This window comes from Poecilia reticulata, chromosome 22, assembly GCF_904066995.2.
Source record: "Poecilia reticulata chromosome 22, P_reticulata-male-v2, whole genome shotgun sequence".
NCBI classification, from domain to species: domain Eukaryota; kingdom Metazoa; phylum Chordata; class Actinopteri; order Cyprinodontiformes; family Poeciliidae; genus Poecilia; species Poecilia reticulata.
Window position 1 is genome coordinate 5,772,261 of NC_088851.1, and position 16,995 is coordinate 5,789,255.

General features: G+C 38.7%; 1 protein-coding gene across 1 annotated transcript in view; it reads left to right on the top strand.

Annotated features, from left to right (window-relative positions):
• Positions 1–15,456, top strand: part of galnt16 (UDP-N-acetyl-alpha-D-galactosamine:polypeptide N-acetylgalactosaminyltransferase 16) — a 50,694-nt gene extending 35,238 nt beyond the window's left edge. The window contains exons 7-15 of the mRNA XM_008398867.3: positions 49–136; positions 713–797; positions 3,074–3,177; positions 3,739–3,865; positions 5,157–5,249; positions 5,825–5,908; positions 7,051–7,177; positions 9,684–9,800; positions 14,583–15,456. Of these exons, the coding sequence (XP_008397089.1) occupies positions 49–136; positions 713–797; positions 3,074–3,177; positions 3,739–3,865; positions 5,157–5,249; positions 5,825–5,908; positions 7,051–7,177; positions 9,684–9,800; positions 14,583–14,726 (969 nt within the window). The 3' untranslated portion in view covers positions 14,727–15,456. The remainder of the gene's footprint in view (positions 1–48; positions 137–712; positions 798–3,073; positions 3,178–3,738; positions 3,866–5,156; positions 5,250–5,824; positions 5,909–7,050; positions 7,178–9,683; positions 9,801–14,582) is intronic.
• Positions 15,457–16,995: the final 1,539 nt, after the last annotated feature.

A 16,995-nucleotide genomic window follows, 5' to 3' on the forward strand; every position in this document is an offset into this window, starting at 1 on the left:
ATATCTGAGTCATCTCGGGTCCTGAATCATTTCTGCTGTTTCTTCCAGGATCATACGCGAGTGGTCAGCCCCATTATCGACGTGATCAGCTTGGATAACTTTGCTTACTTGGCTGCATCTGCTGACCTCAGAGGAGGTCAGAACCCACAACAAGACAACACACACGAGACGGCAGCGCAACGTCTCTTACCCTATTTATGCTGTATTACCAAAAATAGTCAATCAGCCCTCTAAGTTGCAGAAATCAGGTGTTCCAGTCTTTTCTGTGACCACTTGTCTAAAATCCAGAAAGACATTATGAACACTTGGATGCTCTAGTCTGGAATTGGCCCAAAAGGAGGTCAACATGGTTAAGAGTGAGTGATGTTGGTATGCAGAGAGTTCTGACCTCAATCCTGATAAGAGCTCTTTTGGGATACATTAGACTCTAAGCCAAGCCATCTCGCCCGACATCAGTGTCTGACCTTACAAATACTCTACTGGAAGAATTGTTAAACACACCCAGAAAACAAACTTTCTAGGTTCTTACCAGATTTGGTGCACAAACATTCGGCTCTGATAAACATGGATGTAAAACACAATTTATCAGTTTAGATCAGTTTGCTTCAGTTGTTATAATTGGCTGATCTGGATGCAATAACTAGGACACTGAATATTTTTCTTTTTATGTGTTTATTTTTTACTTCCCACTCCATTGTCTCTTTCATGTCAGGATTCGATTGGAGTCTCCACTTCAAATGGGAGCAGATTCCCATCGAGCAGAAAATGGCGAGAAGCGACCCAACGCAGCCCATAAGGTACCGCCAGCTCTGATATCTGCCTCTGTGTTTTTAACTGATTCAAACCCTTAAATGCACTATTTGCACACATGTGACTATTTAAAATGATTTACGTTTTTAAACTTTAGGTTTATAAATAACAGAACTTTTTTTTTTTTAAGTTTGCTCATTTTGGTCTTTTAAATTCAATGCAAAAAAAAACATCACATTAAAGGGGCAGTGTTGTGTAAAATTGACTTTTTTGAGCTTTACATCATGTTTTAATATTATCCTCTCATCAAATACACACCTGAAGGGTTGCTTGGTTTATTTCATACATGTTTGGGAAATTCTTGAATTTCCATGGCAACCATTCAGCTGGGCAAAAAAACACCTGGGAGCGGCGAACCTCGCCTTCGAAGCGCAGCTCCTCCTCAGAGCGGCAGTTTGCAAACTGCTCCCTCACTCAGTTCCTTCAGACTAGCCAGCAGCAATTAGCAAACACCTGGTGGAACTTTGCATCTACCTGAACTCATTATAGAAGCTACTTCTCAGTCCAACGCTAGTTAAAACTTTGCTAAAGGATTGATAGAGGAGTCGTGTTGAGATGACTTCCTGAAGGTGGAGTTTCAGAAAGAGCAGAAGTTTTTAAAGAGACAGAGGCCCAATTTTAAGGCATTCAATCACAAAGTAAAAATTTGTTTCAGTTGTGTTTGATATATAGATTTTTATAACGACTGAACGTAGCACAGTTACTTGACTGTACTATAATCACAATCAAGTAACTATGATTGTGTTAGATTTAATCATAAAATGTTTAAATGTCCCTTTAGTCATTTTTTCTCCTCTGGTCAGGCTGGAAGTCGCAGTAATAAACAGCTCAATTATTAAATCTCTATTTAGTAAAAAAAAAAAAAAAAAAACAAAAACGTTTCAGCACCAAAAGTATAAAACAGAAAGAAATTCATTGTTATTACTTTGGATTGTTCATAGTAGTTTGCATTAAAAAAAAAATAAAATAAAAATTTAATCTAAGTAAATCAACCTTTGATAAACAACTTTTTTTTTTTCTTGATCATAGTCAAAAGGCACAGCCAGTTTGTGAGAAGCTAAGCCCCGTATTGTTTCTTAAGGGTTAGTATCAAGCTGCTGCTGCCAGTCGCATTTAGCAGGTCGCTGCTCTGCAGCGTTCAGCTGGGAGTTAACGCGCTAGCAGGAAGAGGAAACTTCAGCAATTATCTTCGTGAAGAAAATGTCACCGTGCTTCAGTTTGTTAAAGCCGCTCTGAGTCGCTCCTTTCACAGCGAGAGACAAAAATAATATATTCTAAAGTGGAAAACTATTCTAGGCGGCTGCCAATCTTTCCAGTAATTCCTAGCCCAGTTGCTATGAGGTCATACTGTGCAACGCTCAGCAAAATACAAAAAAAATAATGAATCCCCCCAAAAAAACCCAACATACATCTGAGAGCCTGAGGGTCATTTAACATGTTAATTTAATTGGAACAAGCCTAAGTGAAGCAGAACGTTTGTGGAAAGAGGTGATACCATAACAGCCCCGTCGTTTCATTTCTCACACCCGGGAAGACGCTGATGATTAGGGCAAGTTTTTTTTTGTTTTGTTTTTTTTCCTTTGTTGATGCAGTCAAATGCTAACAAACCTTAGAGAACGAAAGCAGCAGCGTGTCAAGGTGTGGGCCAAAATCCAAAATCCTCCACACTGATGCAGCAGTGATTTATTTATTTTTTTGCCTAAAACATCTTTTGGAAAGAAAGAGGTGGTGATTGTTTGTTTTTTTGACAAAATCACTTTTGGCATAATTTGTAAGTAATGTAAACAGAACAGCATCCCACGAAGAAGACGACAGGAAGTAGTTGGAGCATGTTTTTTTTTTTTTAGTTTCTATTGCGTAAACTAACTTATTCACCTGTGGTATTAACTGCATTTCTTGTTTAACACACCTGCACACCTGCAGCCATCACTGCAGCAAAATGAGGTTCTATAAAGTTTTGACTCTGGGGGGCTGAAAACAAATGAACACCACACTTTTCAGATTCACATAAAACTTGTAAAAGCTTTTCTTTTTTGCTTTAAAGCTCGGCTCTATGTTCTGTTGGCCTCTTTCATAAAAACAATCTCAATCTCACTAAAACACTGTGAAGATGTGGTTGTACTTATTTACATTGTTGAAAAATGTAAGCACCATTAATATTTTTGTGAAGTTTTGTTTTGGTAGCAATTAAATGTACATTTCTAAAACTCTTTGTTAGCATCAATGAAGGTGAAAACTTTTCCTTGTCCTTCCGTTTCCACAGGACTCCTGTCATTGCTGGTGGGATCTTCGTCATGGACAAGAGCTGGTTCAACCATCTGGGCCAGTACGACACTCACATGGACATCTGGGGCGGTGAGAACTTTGGTGAGCATTGCTTCTGCCATTGTTTGTTTGGTTTTTTAAATGGGAGTGTTTCCAGTAAGCGGATTTAATTTTAGTGAATCTTTTTTTTTTTTTTGGAAAAACAAAAAAAAGAAATAGTTGAGACCAAAACACCAGACTGAAGGTTTTAATCATCGAGTTTATGGCAAAAAAAGAGAAAAACGACAAATCAAGCAAATGAAAATGATTGAGTTTCTTTTAATTTATCATGTGATTAATTGATTTATTGTTGTGGCAGGCCTAGCTACATGCCTAATGAAGCCTATAACGCATAAAATGATGAAAGAAAGATAAAAGTGAAAAGGCCTTTCAGCCTTGACACAACCTTGACTCATTTGGATTCTGCGCACATTTATAGCCCAACATCCTTGGTACGAGGAAAAGAAAAAAATGTGAACTGCGATAAACTTCACAACAGTAAAAATCTGTTTTCTCCAGGAGCCGTAGCTGGGGAATTCAGCCAGAGGGATTTTATGATGATGCAGTCTTTGGTTGTTGAGTAAGATAAATCAGATCAATAAAACCGTGCCCGTCCTCGCACAGAGCTGTCGTTCCGAGTCTGGATGTGCGGAGGAAGTCTGGAGATCCTTCCCTGCAGCCGCGTGGGTCACGTGTTCAGGAAGCGCCACCCGTACGACTTCCCAGAGGGCAACGCTCTTACCTACATCAAGTGAGTGAGTGGGCTGGCTGTTCACCTGCAGCATCATCTGAGAGCCACCAACACGCTTAGTTCTGTGACTCTCTCCCAAAGTAGTTCACGACAAATGGAGTTAGATGTGAATAAACACATCAGCTGACACATTTGAATACTTTTGACACATTTTACACATGTTTTTATGATGAAGGAGTTTATTTAACCTGTTTATTCCTCATTTTGAATGTGCCGTTCAAGTAAACACAGAGCGCTCTGTTTGTGTGATGCTAGTCGTGCTAACTACGCTGATCGCCATTAAAAAACAACCAGATAAAAGAGTCAACTCCAAAATTGAGTTGACAGAAAGCCTTGAAAAATATTGTAGATATTATTTTTTAGATATCTTATGTCACATTTACTAAAATCACTATTTTTTTCCGGGGAATACACACATAGACTTGTGTTGTTTTGTTCATGCTAGCTATGCTAACTGATAAAAAACTATTTAAAAAATTACAACAGACTTCACATTTTAAAAAGTAAACTGTTATATTTCGTTGTTGTTTTTTTGTTAAATAATAAAGTAAAATGACAAACTAATAAATAAATAAATAGAATCAGGAAAATTGTTTTTAAAATGCAAAACCCTTATACATTTGCTGACCTTTCATAGGTAATACGATGTCACTTCCACTCCTATCCTAAATAATTAATGGCCAGTCACAGCAGGAACATTAGAAAATGTATTTTTCATTTTGTTCTTACATATATTATCCATATATACAATATTAACTCTTTAAAACAGAAACTTTAATAATCTAAATTCGGTTTTGGCGGGTCGAAACTTGACAAACTTCAGAGATTGGCCGCCTGACTCTGATTGGTGCATTTCTACTTCTGTTCTTCCTGCTAATTTCTCATCTGTTGCTAATATAAACTAAAAATCTAAATTCTCAAAATGAAATGGAGCGGATGACATCAACAATCAAGTCTACATGGGTGATTCGTACTTTTTCACCATTCAGAGTTAATCTAGGCATGAAACAAAGATCATTCTCTGAACGCCCAAATCTACATGTTGGAAATCGACCACAAAATGTTTGTCCTGACGGCGTTTTCCAAATTAAATCACTTGTTCTAAGTTGCTAAAATACCCACAAATCTAACATCGTACAGCAAGATTTTCTCTCTGATGGAGAGAGATTTATTTTTTATTTTTATGTCCGGAGGCTGATCTGTCCTGCGCTGTCATTAGAGCTGACTGCAGGAATCCCAGCAGCACTCTAATCATGGCATCTAAGCAGGTGTTGTGTCTGTGCCGACGCAGGAACACCCGACGGGCCGCCGAGGTGTGGATGGACGAGTATAAACAGTACTACTACTCGGCACGGCCGTCTGCTCAGGGCAAAGCCTTTGGCAGGTTTGTCTCTTGGAATTATTCCCCCTCAGTTTGTGTGTGTGTGTGTGCGTGCGTGTGTGTGTGTGTGTATGGCACAGCGTGAAGACAGCGGCCCAAAAATAGGACTGGTAATGTTTCACACAAGTCAGACCCATTTTAGTCAGGCGAGCTACACTTAAAAAAAATGCTAACAGTCATGTTTTTTAAAAGGGCTGACCTAAATCGGATGTGTAATGAGCAATTATTTAATATATATATATATATATATATATATATATATATATATATATATATATATATATATATATATATATATATATATATATATATATATATATATGTGTGTGTATGTACGCACGTTTTTTACAGAGTAGTTTTATCCACCTCTGCTGTTTCTAAAGACAGACTGAAGAAAATCTGTTTCTCCGTATTTGAGCGTAAACGTTTGATAATGTTAAAGTCGTGTTGGTTGATTTGTATTTTTCTGTTTTCTAATGCTTTCCATCATGTCTCCCTGTCATTGTCCATGATTTTCCTTGTTTCTTTTCTCTCTCTCTGGTTTTTTTTTGTTGTTTTGTTTGTTTTTCATCTTGAAGCATTGCAGACCGCTTGACACTGCGGCGGAAACTGAACTGCAAACCTTTCCGTTGGTACATGGAGAACGTCTACCCCGAGCTGAGGTGGGATGATTTAGTAAAGGAAAGATTTTGTGTCGTCTGCATTGGTTTTTGTAGGAGGAAAAAAAAATAGAGTTGCACTAAAGTCTGTGAGCTAAGTAAGAGTTAAATTCTGTTGTTTTTTTTAAGACGTTTTCTGAGCTATGAGGAAAAACCCACATGGGACTAACAATCTTAGGTTTTTCTCTGCTGAGAGACGTGAAACAAAAGAGGAAGGGAGAGGCTTTCCTGATTTATTTAAGATGTTAAGTTTCTTCTCAGGGTTTTTCTGCTTGTACTTTTAGATATTTCTTTAAAATATCTTAAGAACTCCAGCTAATGTCAACAAACCTGTACATTACAGCTCTGGAAAAAATGAAGAGACCACTGCACTGAACCCCAGTGAGAACCTCCTGGCTATCCCACCAATTATTGATTGCTGTTATGAATAAACTTTTACACTTCCTTGCAAACATATTCACTTTTTGTCACATTAGAACTACAAATTTCAATGTATTTTGTTGAGATTTTATGGTGTATTGAAGAATAAACGTACTTCATTTAGAAAAATAGAAGATATATAAAAAAAAAATGAAAATCTGAAAAGTGTGCCTGGCATTTATATGTAGGCTTTGAAATCCTTTCAAAGTTTTTTTCAGATTGTTGCTGTAAGCCTAAGAGACGGAATGAGCCAAATTGACCTTTTATTTAATTTTAAAAACAAATATAGACGTAGCTGAATTTCCCTTGATATAACTTTAATTCTGAGATCAAAAGCCTTTATTTTTACTGTCTGGTATGTTAAAAATAATTTACTTAGCCTGGAAAAAGTAATCGTACAACTCCAAAGAGGTTAGCAACCCACCAAGTTCAAAACCAGTCACCCAGATGTAGCCGACTTCAGATGGGAACGTTTGAATTGATTCATGTCGGGATCTCAGAAGCTTATGCTGCTGACCTCTTCCCCACTGCATGGGCTCCAAATAACTGGACTCTGACAGAGTAACTGTATATGTCCAGAAGAGCTGGCTGTAACAAGACACAGTACTTGTGGAGCGAAGCAATTACTCTGTACAGCTATCCATCACCGGAGTCGATCTGCTCTTTATTGTTTGTAATAAGATCGTTTCATCAGCCTTCCTCCTCGCCCTCTCCGGTTCCCGCAGGGTCCCTGAGCAGGAAGCCGTGTCCAGTGTGCTGAAACAAGGCGGCATGTGTCTGGAGACCCGTGGGAGGGACGGCCTCGGACTGGCGGAGTGCCGCGGCGCCGGAACCAACAGGCCGCAGTCGCAGGTCAGGAGACCGGGAATGAAAGTTGGCTTTCTAAAAGTACTTTAAGTTTCAGCTTCAAAGGGATAGTATAGTTCACTTCTGTTCCCTCATCAAAAGCATACCTGGAGTGTTGCCGTGACTCAGAATTGAGAAATCCATTCAACTGTGCAAAACGCCTGGGTGGAACTAGCTCCACCTTCAAGAACGAAGCTCCTTCTCAGAGCTGCAGTTTACAAGCTTCCGCCTCACAGAGCAGCGCTCACCCACTCAGCTCCTTCAGACTAGCCAGCAGTAATCAGCAAACACCTGGTGGAGCTGAGCATCTGCTGAGCTCTTGATGCTTCTCAGTTTAAAGCTGGTAAAAACTTTGTTAAAGGGTTAATAAAGGAGCCATGTTGTGATGACTTCCTGAAGGCGGAGTTTCAGAAGGAGCAGAAGTTTTTAAAGAGACAGCAACGTAGTTTCAGCGTGTTACATTACAAAGTCAAATTTCTTTTAAGTCATGTTTGATATGTACAGGCATTTTTTATAACAACTGGAGGTAACATAGTTACTTTATTGTGCTATAAAATGGCACTGTGTCTGGCAAATACATGATACTTTAAAATATAACATATGGTTCCAGTGAAATTATTTTCATTTAGATCATTTTTTAAATACATTTTCAGGTCAAAATGTTTTTTGTTAGTTTATCATTATTCGTGATTTTCCTGGGTCTCCTTAATTGATCCTGTTTGGTTGTTTTCTTTTTTTTTTTGTATCCAAAACAAAATTCCAATTCTAGTCTGCATAAAAAATTTTGAATTATCTGACACAGACAGATAAAATATTAGCTGTGTAGGTGTAATTCATTTTTACAATATGTCAAATTATATTAATAACAACAAAACACTAAAATATGTGCAATTTAAACAATTTAAGCTAATTAATCACTCATTTAAGGCGTCTTTAGTCATCTTTAGGTATTTAAAAAAAACATGTAGCATTTATTCATTTCAGATAATTCAGTTTATTGCAATTGAATCAGCTTTATTTGGTTCAGTTTTGTTCAGCCTGATTACGTTTCATTTTGTCAATTTCCATTCAGTTTAATTAAATTCAGTTCAACCCAACAGAGAAAACCACTTTGGTAGCCATAACAGTGGTGGGAGCAGCAGAGCTGTCGAGTCCTTTGGGAAATATGGCGAAACGATTTCATTTCAATTCAGTTTTATTCGCCTGAGAGAAACACAACTCCTGTTTTGCCAGAGAGGAAAAAAAAAAGGAGAGTAGCAGCACTGCTGAACCTTGTTCATGTCAGTTCAGTTCAGCTGATTGATTGAAGGACCCTGCTGCGGTCAGAGTCAATATTTCCGGCACACTACTTGAAATTTGTCATAGGTCAGCTTTGGGAGTGAGTCGGTTAAATCAGCCTTCCACAGATCACTAACTAAAGCTCTGGACCAAGAAACGTCCTCACAGTTCCTTCACGATTAAAGATTTGATCCTATGCGTGTGACACTGTAGCATACAACGATCTAGCAGCAGCTAAACTCTGCTATCATGCAGCTTATGGACACATGTAGGGCAACACGTGGTATTTACCACAAGTCAATAACAATAGACATGTGATCAATATCATTGGATTATATGGGTGATAGAACATTTATTAATTTCACTGAACTCCGATCCAGAACCACACGGCATTCTGGGGGATGTAGGCAGAGAACAGGTTATAGCTGCTCAACCTCTCACGGCTGGCTCACGGTGGCATCTACTAAAGATGCTAACTCACTGATGTTAGTTGTTGCCAGGTAACTCTATGGTTACCAAGCAACAACCTGTTGAGTAATGTGCGCAGTAGCTGTTTCAGGTTTTGCCACTGTGCCTCATAATTGCTTGAAAATAAAAAAACAAAGGTGGGGAGTATAAACTGTAGATGAAAAAATATTTAAAATAATATTTCAGATATTTTAAACAAAAAAACAAATCCATAATTATTTATATCAATAAATATATCGTGATCTATTTTTCTGTCATCGTCTAGCGGCCATGTGGAAAATTCCGGGACATAAACTTTTAAATGCTGATACACCACATATTCCACACAGACAACCCCTGCTGTGGAAGTGAGACAAGGGCTACTGAAAAGTCGCAACAGTTTCATGCTACTTTATGCAATTGCTCTGTCTGCGCTGTTGAAGAATTACTCACTTCTGCATGCTGAATGCTTGGAGTGAGCTAATTTCTTGACATTTAGATGCACACAACATGCTATGTCTATATATGCCAACATACATGGAAAGATAGGAAACTGTGACAGCAGCTTTAACTCCACAGGAAGTCTCTACAGTACACTGGGAATTTTTTTTTCTTAAACTTCAATTATTATGGGAATTTAAAATGCAAACTTGAATGTCACTTGTAAAGTTTTACTTTAAACGAGCCGTTAGTGAGAAAAATATATATCCCTCATATATATTCCTCTCTGAACTTAAGCTGACATTGCCTGGTGTCCACATCCTCAACTGGTTTCTGGGTTTTGCAGAAGTGGGAGCTGGTGGAGCCGCTGATTCGGCAGCAGGACCTGTGCCTGGCTATTTCTGCCTTCACAGCAGGGTCAAAGGTCAAGATGGAACTCTGCAACTCCAAAGAGCCCAGACAGGTAAGCCGAAGAAACACTGTTTAGCAATAATATGTTGTTCTTAAAACATTACAAAAATATGAGGTTTTAGCTGTGATGAATGGGTTTTTTGCAACTTGTTCTGTGTGTCTGAGCAGCAATAGTTTAAAATCTGATGTGTTTTTCAGCTAGCCAATGAAAGATAACTAAAACACAACATGTTAGTTTTGAGTTGAGGAGTCAAAAATATTTCAAAATCTTTGTTTAGTTATGCCATCATACTGTTTATGTTTCACAAATGTCCCATATACATTTAATTATCAGTATAACATAAAATGTATAATTTTAGATAAACATATGCCTGCAACCTCTTCTTCTTTAACAAGATTTATACTAACCCAGGATGGAGACTTGAGTTTTAGACTGGACTTATGCTCTAAATATTTGAATTTTGACTTAAACTCCTGGTCTAATACTCAAGTCTTATGCAAAATGTCAGGTATTCAGGAGTAAAGGCAATGCAGCAAATTTTCCTGGACACAGCGTAACAGTGTTGCGTAACAATGTTGGGCTATTAGTGGGGTATAAGAATAAAATGGTTCTTTCAGATCTGAGACTTGACTCAGATCTGAAGTCAAGTCTCAGATCTGAGTCAAGTTTTTAAAGGGAAACCTTTAAAAACTTTAGGCCTGGCTTGGGCTTGGGAAGAATGACTTGTGAACGTCTCTGGTGTTTACCTCTAGAAACAATTTTAGTGAGTTCGGTACTTGTTTTATGCCCTTCAGTTGAGGATCTAAGTGCTACATGTGGCAATTGATCACTTTATCCTATATTCCAACATGCATGCACCTTCCAGAAACAAGTTTTTATTGAAACCAAAAGTATTTTTTTGTGAAATGGTTTCAGAAAGGGAAGTCGTTCAAAAAACCAAACCGCCAATATTGGGTCAAAGATAATCTGCTAAACACAGCAGCTGTGTTAAAATGACTGTTTCAAAGACCTACACTGTTAAGTCATGAATTAACAGTGATAACCCAGGTCCGGTTACTGGAAAGCCTGTAAAATCAAAACATTACTTTGACATAGAACATGTCTAAAGACGCAAAGTGGGCCAATCATGACCTGATCTATAGAAATGTAAGAACAACTTTTTTTGCATTGACTCAACTTAAATTGATCAGCTCATCAGTCTTTTTTTTATGCAAAAGTTCACACTGTTTGTGTAAGACGACTACAAACAACAAGCAGATGAGAACTGACTTTTATTCACTTGCAGCCTTTTATTAAACAGAATGTTTTGTTATACAATCCAAACCGCAGAAAAATGGTGATCAACTTTCACAGGTGTTGAGTTGCTCCATTACAATACATGTAGGCTTTCAGAAGGGAAGCCAGAGCAAAGTTTAGATCACTGTAAAGCCAGTTGCCAAAACCATTCCTGTCTAAAAAAGAACACCAAGTCCAGCCAAAGGTACAGAAATCAATGTTCAACAGATATTTTTTGCCAAGTGGATCAACTAAAGAAAAAAAAATAATAATAACAATTTTCTGACTATTTTCTAATCATCCGTGAGTTAGATCATGAAGGGATGTTTAGAAAACGAGGTAGTTTGAGATCAGACGTTGAGCTGCCAGCGGACCCGTGTTGGACCCAGTGACCTTATTTTACTAATGCAGATCCTGGCAGTGATTTTATAAATGCAGCAGATGAACAAGAGCTCTTAAAAACTCCAGGTCCTCCTTGCTCATTCCTTGTTCTCCTTTTCTTTCTTTCTTTTTTTTTTTTTTAATGTTGAATGCGAACTTCCTACACGGGCAGAGAGTTCGCTCTGTTTGTGATCGATAGATGACGTATGTGCGGACGTCTTCGGACTCCCGCCAGGCCTTCTTACTTGGCCCGTCTCGATCCTTTCAGAGTTTTTTGGGAACGTTCCCCCATCGGCAATCAACCACTCAATGCTGATGGAGACATTTGGCATCTTTGTCTCTTATTCCCTAGAAAGAAAAGGGGGGAACAAAAAATTCTCCTCTTGACTGTGCACTGATCTTTTTTCTGCGCGCCAGCGGACATGTCATCCATCACCGGCATTACTCGGGCTTTTCGTAATCTCTCTCCTGGAAAACGGTCTGGAACGTTTATGGCTTTTCTTTCTTGCTGTTAATAGCTTGTAGCCACTTTCTGTTTTTTTGCTTTTGTTTCTTTTTAAATACCGGTCAGTTCTGCGTGGCTTTCAGAAAATATTGTTTATTTCTCCTTTGCAAAATTAAAGGCTGTGCATAAATGAAATTATTATAATTAAATCCAGCGCTGTGTAAAAGCCAGTAGATACCGTCCCCTCCCTCCTCGTCTCTCTGCGTTTTGCTTCCAAGAAGCCACATTCTCGTGTAATCTTTTAAAGTGGTTTTCGTCAATAGATCTCTGGGCTGTCTGAAGGTCAGTTCAAGTTTTCCCTTTCCAATTTTTTACTCCTCCTCCTCTGCGTCTGACCCATTTCTAAGGAATATGCTTTTGTCTGTTAACCCTCCTAACAACGACCAATGAAGTAAACAGGGTAACTTGATAAAGTATTCATAACCCTTGAACCTTTTCACATTTTATCGTGTTTAACCACAAACTTTAGTCTTTTTTTTTTCTTTTGGGAGGATTTTTGACAGACTAACTCAAAGGAGACTGCAGTCTTAAAGTAGAAGCAAAATGGTTTTCAGTGTTTTTGAAAAGGTTTTCAAGCATAAATCTGAAAAGTGTGGGGGGCCGTGTCTATGCAGCTGCTACAAGCCGGCACCGCAAATCTTCTTGGGTGTGTCTCAATCAGCTTTTAACATCTAGAGACTGATATTTTTGGCCATTCTTCTTCCGAAGTTATCATTGTCAATAGGAAAAAAAAGGAGTATATTTCCACTAATAACAGTAACATAACAGTTGAATAATATACTTTTTATTAAATATTAGTATTAGTATTGGTATTGGTATCAACAATACTCGCTGTGTCTTTACTTGGTATTGGGTCGATACCAAATTTCCCAGTATTGCTCGTTCACCTCTGTTACATAACATATTATCCTACATGCAGCTTCTCCAAACTTGCACTGCACCAGAAGTCACAGCAATGTCCTAGTTAAAGTTCATTTCCATCCCTGGTTCTGCCGTCCAAACATGCCGGCTCCTCCAAACGGGTCACCTCCATTCTCCCCCCAGCCCCCCTGCAGCATTACATATTTACTCTGACCGACACCCATCCACAGAGACACTTTATCTGGGATTTTAAGATTAACCCCTCGCTCGGCTGCAGACGTCCTCCATGTGACTCCATAAATCTGTACTTAACACTCTCGGGCCTCCAGTTCAGCGCCTCTATCCACTTATCGATTGAGCTAAAAAAAGGAGGCAGGCGCAGCGTCCTTTGCGGTCTGTGGGCACAAGGAACAAACTGTCTCACTGTCTGCAGCTTCTGGCTCGTTTTTCCCCGTCCAACCTGCTTCGCCGCTTTACGTGCAGAAGCTTTAAGGAGGAAAAACAGATTCATGAACAGCTGAATCGTGTGGAGGAAAGTAATCACTCGGGAGTCATTTTTAATGCATTGGTTGGAGCTACTGTGAGTATTATCACAGTTCTGGTAGTGGTGAAGTAATGGCTTTGAGAAAAGATGAGTAAAAACCTTAAAATAAATACATCTTTTATTGCATTATTTCACACCTTTAAAAAAAATACAGCCCATGTTGAGAAACAACTGTTTATGCGGGGGGAAAAAATCACCAGTGGGAAAAGTATTAATAACCCTGCTGGCACATCTGCACACTATGTGCCTCTCAGCATGCACTGTTGCTGCTGAATTCACGTTGTTAAAGTTTATATCATCCTTTTCTAGTTATACTGCCTGGTTAAGTATTTTTACTTTGCACCACATTTGCCCAGTCACATTCATAACACCAACACGCAAACCAACGGGAAATTTGAGGTCCGCATTTAAGGAAGCAGGAATTGAACCCAGAACGTTCAGATTGCATGACACTTTGACTTCCACTCTACCCACTGACTCAAGAGCAATAAACAGTCGGTCACAGTCCACTATGGAATGCCCTTTGGGTCGCCACTGCCTCCAAAAAAAATAAAAAAATAAAAAATAAAAACATGGCTGAAACAAGGACACAGTTTGATCCCCAACACACACAAACACTAGTTATGGCCTAAAATATGCAAGCTAACATTAACCTTCTGGAACAACTCTGACTTTAAGCTTGTTGAAAACCTAAGAATAATGCTAAAGAGCCGAGTACCAGTTAACCAACAGATTTAAATGAGTTTGTCCAATTCTGCTAAGAAAAATGCAGCCAGAATGATCCCAATAGCTTATTGATGGCCCCTAAAAACCGCTTGCTCTGGAACATTTAACCAGATATTGATCCTGGTATCTATGATTAAGCCTGCTTGTATGTTTTAGGCACACTGTAAATGGAACAGTGAGGAGCGGGGCAAAATAAATAAACCCCACCACCTCCCAAAATGATAATTAGTATCCACAGATGTCATCTAAAACAAACTGTCCCCTTCCTGCTGCTGCTGCTGGGCGGCACAGCTGGATGCTCTGTGACTTTTCCACTCCGCAAACTGTTAGTCAGTAATTCACGCGATTACTCTAATCCAAGTCTGAGTCAGGCAGCATTACTCACTACTAACATGAACCTCCTGTGCTTACACACACACTCACACACACTCACACCATGGAATACAAACCGGAGGAGTTCGCCAGCGTGTCTGTGTAGACTGAAACAGATTTTTTTGTTTGTTTGTTTGTGTTTGTTTTGTTTTTTCTCTCGTCTTTGCAGAAGTGGAAGCCAAAAGGCCCGGCTCTTCAACACATGGTGAGCGGCCTCTGCCTGGACAGCCAGAGCACCAGCGGACCCCTGGTCATCGCGCAGTGTCGCCCCCAGGTGGCCGGACAGTCGTGGGAGCCGCAAGTTATTGTCTGAGTGAGGAAGATTTGGAGTTGCTGAGGGACAGAAGAAGTAAAAAGAAAAAAAAAGAAGAAGAAGAAGAAAAAAACTTTACTTTTCTGATGTCAACCTCTGGCTGCTCGTTTTTAAGGCCTTTTTGAGGGGAGAAAAAATTTAAAAAAACCACCAGAGGTCTTGTGTGTACAGTGCTCTCCGTCCTTTCCAGGATGCTGCAGATCTATGTATTCTTATCTTTCCACTGACAACGTTGCACATTTCACTTCTTTGTTTAGGTTTCTACGATCTGCTTTCGTTGGAAGCGATTTGACGAGTGCAAACCGTTACTGTAGCAAGCACGCCGAGCTGCACCTTCGATCGAAGTCGCTGCTTTCGTAAAGCGGGGCAGTTTTAGCTGTGTACATAGGCCCTAAAAATATACAATAAAAAAATAAGGGGGAAAAAAATGGGAGCTTTTTATCGCTGATTAGCAAAGCACTGTCAGGACATTATTTATTGTTTTGCACGGTCAGACCCAAAGAATGTTTTATTTTTATTTTATTTTTTTCCTTTTGGTTTTGTCTCTATTAAATAAATAAAAAATTCTGTAAATATCTGAAACAGGTTATTGTTTTTTTTGTGTAAAGTAATCTCTATGTGGTTTTAAAAATAAAACGTGGCTAAAGAGACAATAGCATTGGGACCATTTGTAAAAATAAATTCCTTTGCTGCATAATTATACTGTTAATATTAAAAAAAACAAAATCACCATCGTGTGCTGTATTTATTTATTTGTATTATTTTTGCAAGTACCACATCTAACATATTCTCTCTTTCCTCCATGTTTGTTTAAGACCGGCATCCCCGTAGTATGATGCTGCCACCACCATGTTTCACTGTGCAGCTGCCGTCTTCAGTTTTCTTCCACACATAAGCCGGAAATTTCTGTTTTTGTCTAATCTTTCCAGTGTTCTGTTGTACAATTAAAAAAACGAAAATGCTGCACAAAAGTACAATATTTTTTATTATATTCTAAAATAAAAAAAGACAATATTTGAGGTGCTCCTGACTAGTAGGAGGAGCTGTGGGTCAATGCAGCTCCTCCAGAGTCACCTTTGACCCCACTGCCCCTGGTTTTTTTTATTTTATTAATTCTCCCCTTTTCTGGCAATATCCATGTCTTGGTAGATTTCTACTGAAGGCAATTGATTAGATTTTATTCAGGGGTGCTATAGTAGAGTGAGGCTTGATACAAATAAACCCTCCGAACTATTTGAATTGGTGAAAACTTCAGAAAACTTTATAAAAAAAAATAAAACATGGAGAGGAACAAAGACTTTTTCAAGGTAACACGTAAACACAAAGACTTTGTGTTTAGTTAGCTTGCCTGAATAAGGCTTTTTTTTTTTTTTTTGCTTTTATTGAGTTTGGGGGTTAATCTATTTTTTATTTTATTTTTTTTACACAGCTGTTAAATATCAGAGCTTCTTATAACTAATGGGGTTATGTCTCCATTTTTTGATTCTACCAGGAGCAATGGCTGCCTCACTCTGTTTGTAATTTCAAAGCTCCTGCCATCGATATTCAGAAGAATTGAGACACAGAGGGAATTGAGGGTGGGATTCAGAAACACATATGGGTTTATAGGGCTTTATACACAATATTTCAGCTGCGGTGGCTTGCTAACTTGGCAGGGAAACTATTCTGTCACCGTCTAATTCCTGGTGCTACACGAAATTAAGTGAAGAGAGTCCCAGACCAGTTCGAACGAAGTCTTGGAGACAAGATGGCTGAAGTCTTGGAGACGTGTCCTGACGAAACAACCGCTGTTAATAGATTAATAATTAATTAAATAAATAAATAAATAAATACAAGTGAAATTGTGAACATGAAACTCTGTTGGTGGCTCGTTAAAATGATGAATGGCTGAGTTTATGAATTTGATTACACTCTTAACAACCGCCGCAGCGTGATCTGCTATCTGGATGAGTCATGGCGGCAAGGAAGGTCATACTCAATTCATGGAAAGTTTGCCAGCTCCCAAGACAAAACGTGTCTGTTTTTAGGGGAGCAAATACCAAATGATTTATTTGTTTATTGATCTAGCATATTTCATTAAAGTGACGTGTGCTTCCATTTTAAAAAAATGCAAGCAAAAGTGAGGCCGAGACTCAATGAAAATTTCCCCTCGAGGCAATTAATCACCTCTGACACATCTGCATTTAAAAACCAAGTTCAAATCTTCTCTACATTTCATACATGAAAAAAATGACAGATTATGAGATAGCTATCTCACAATTATGAGATG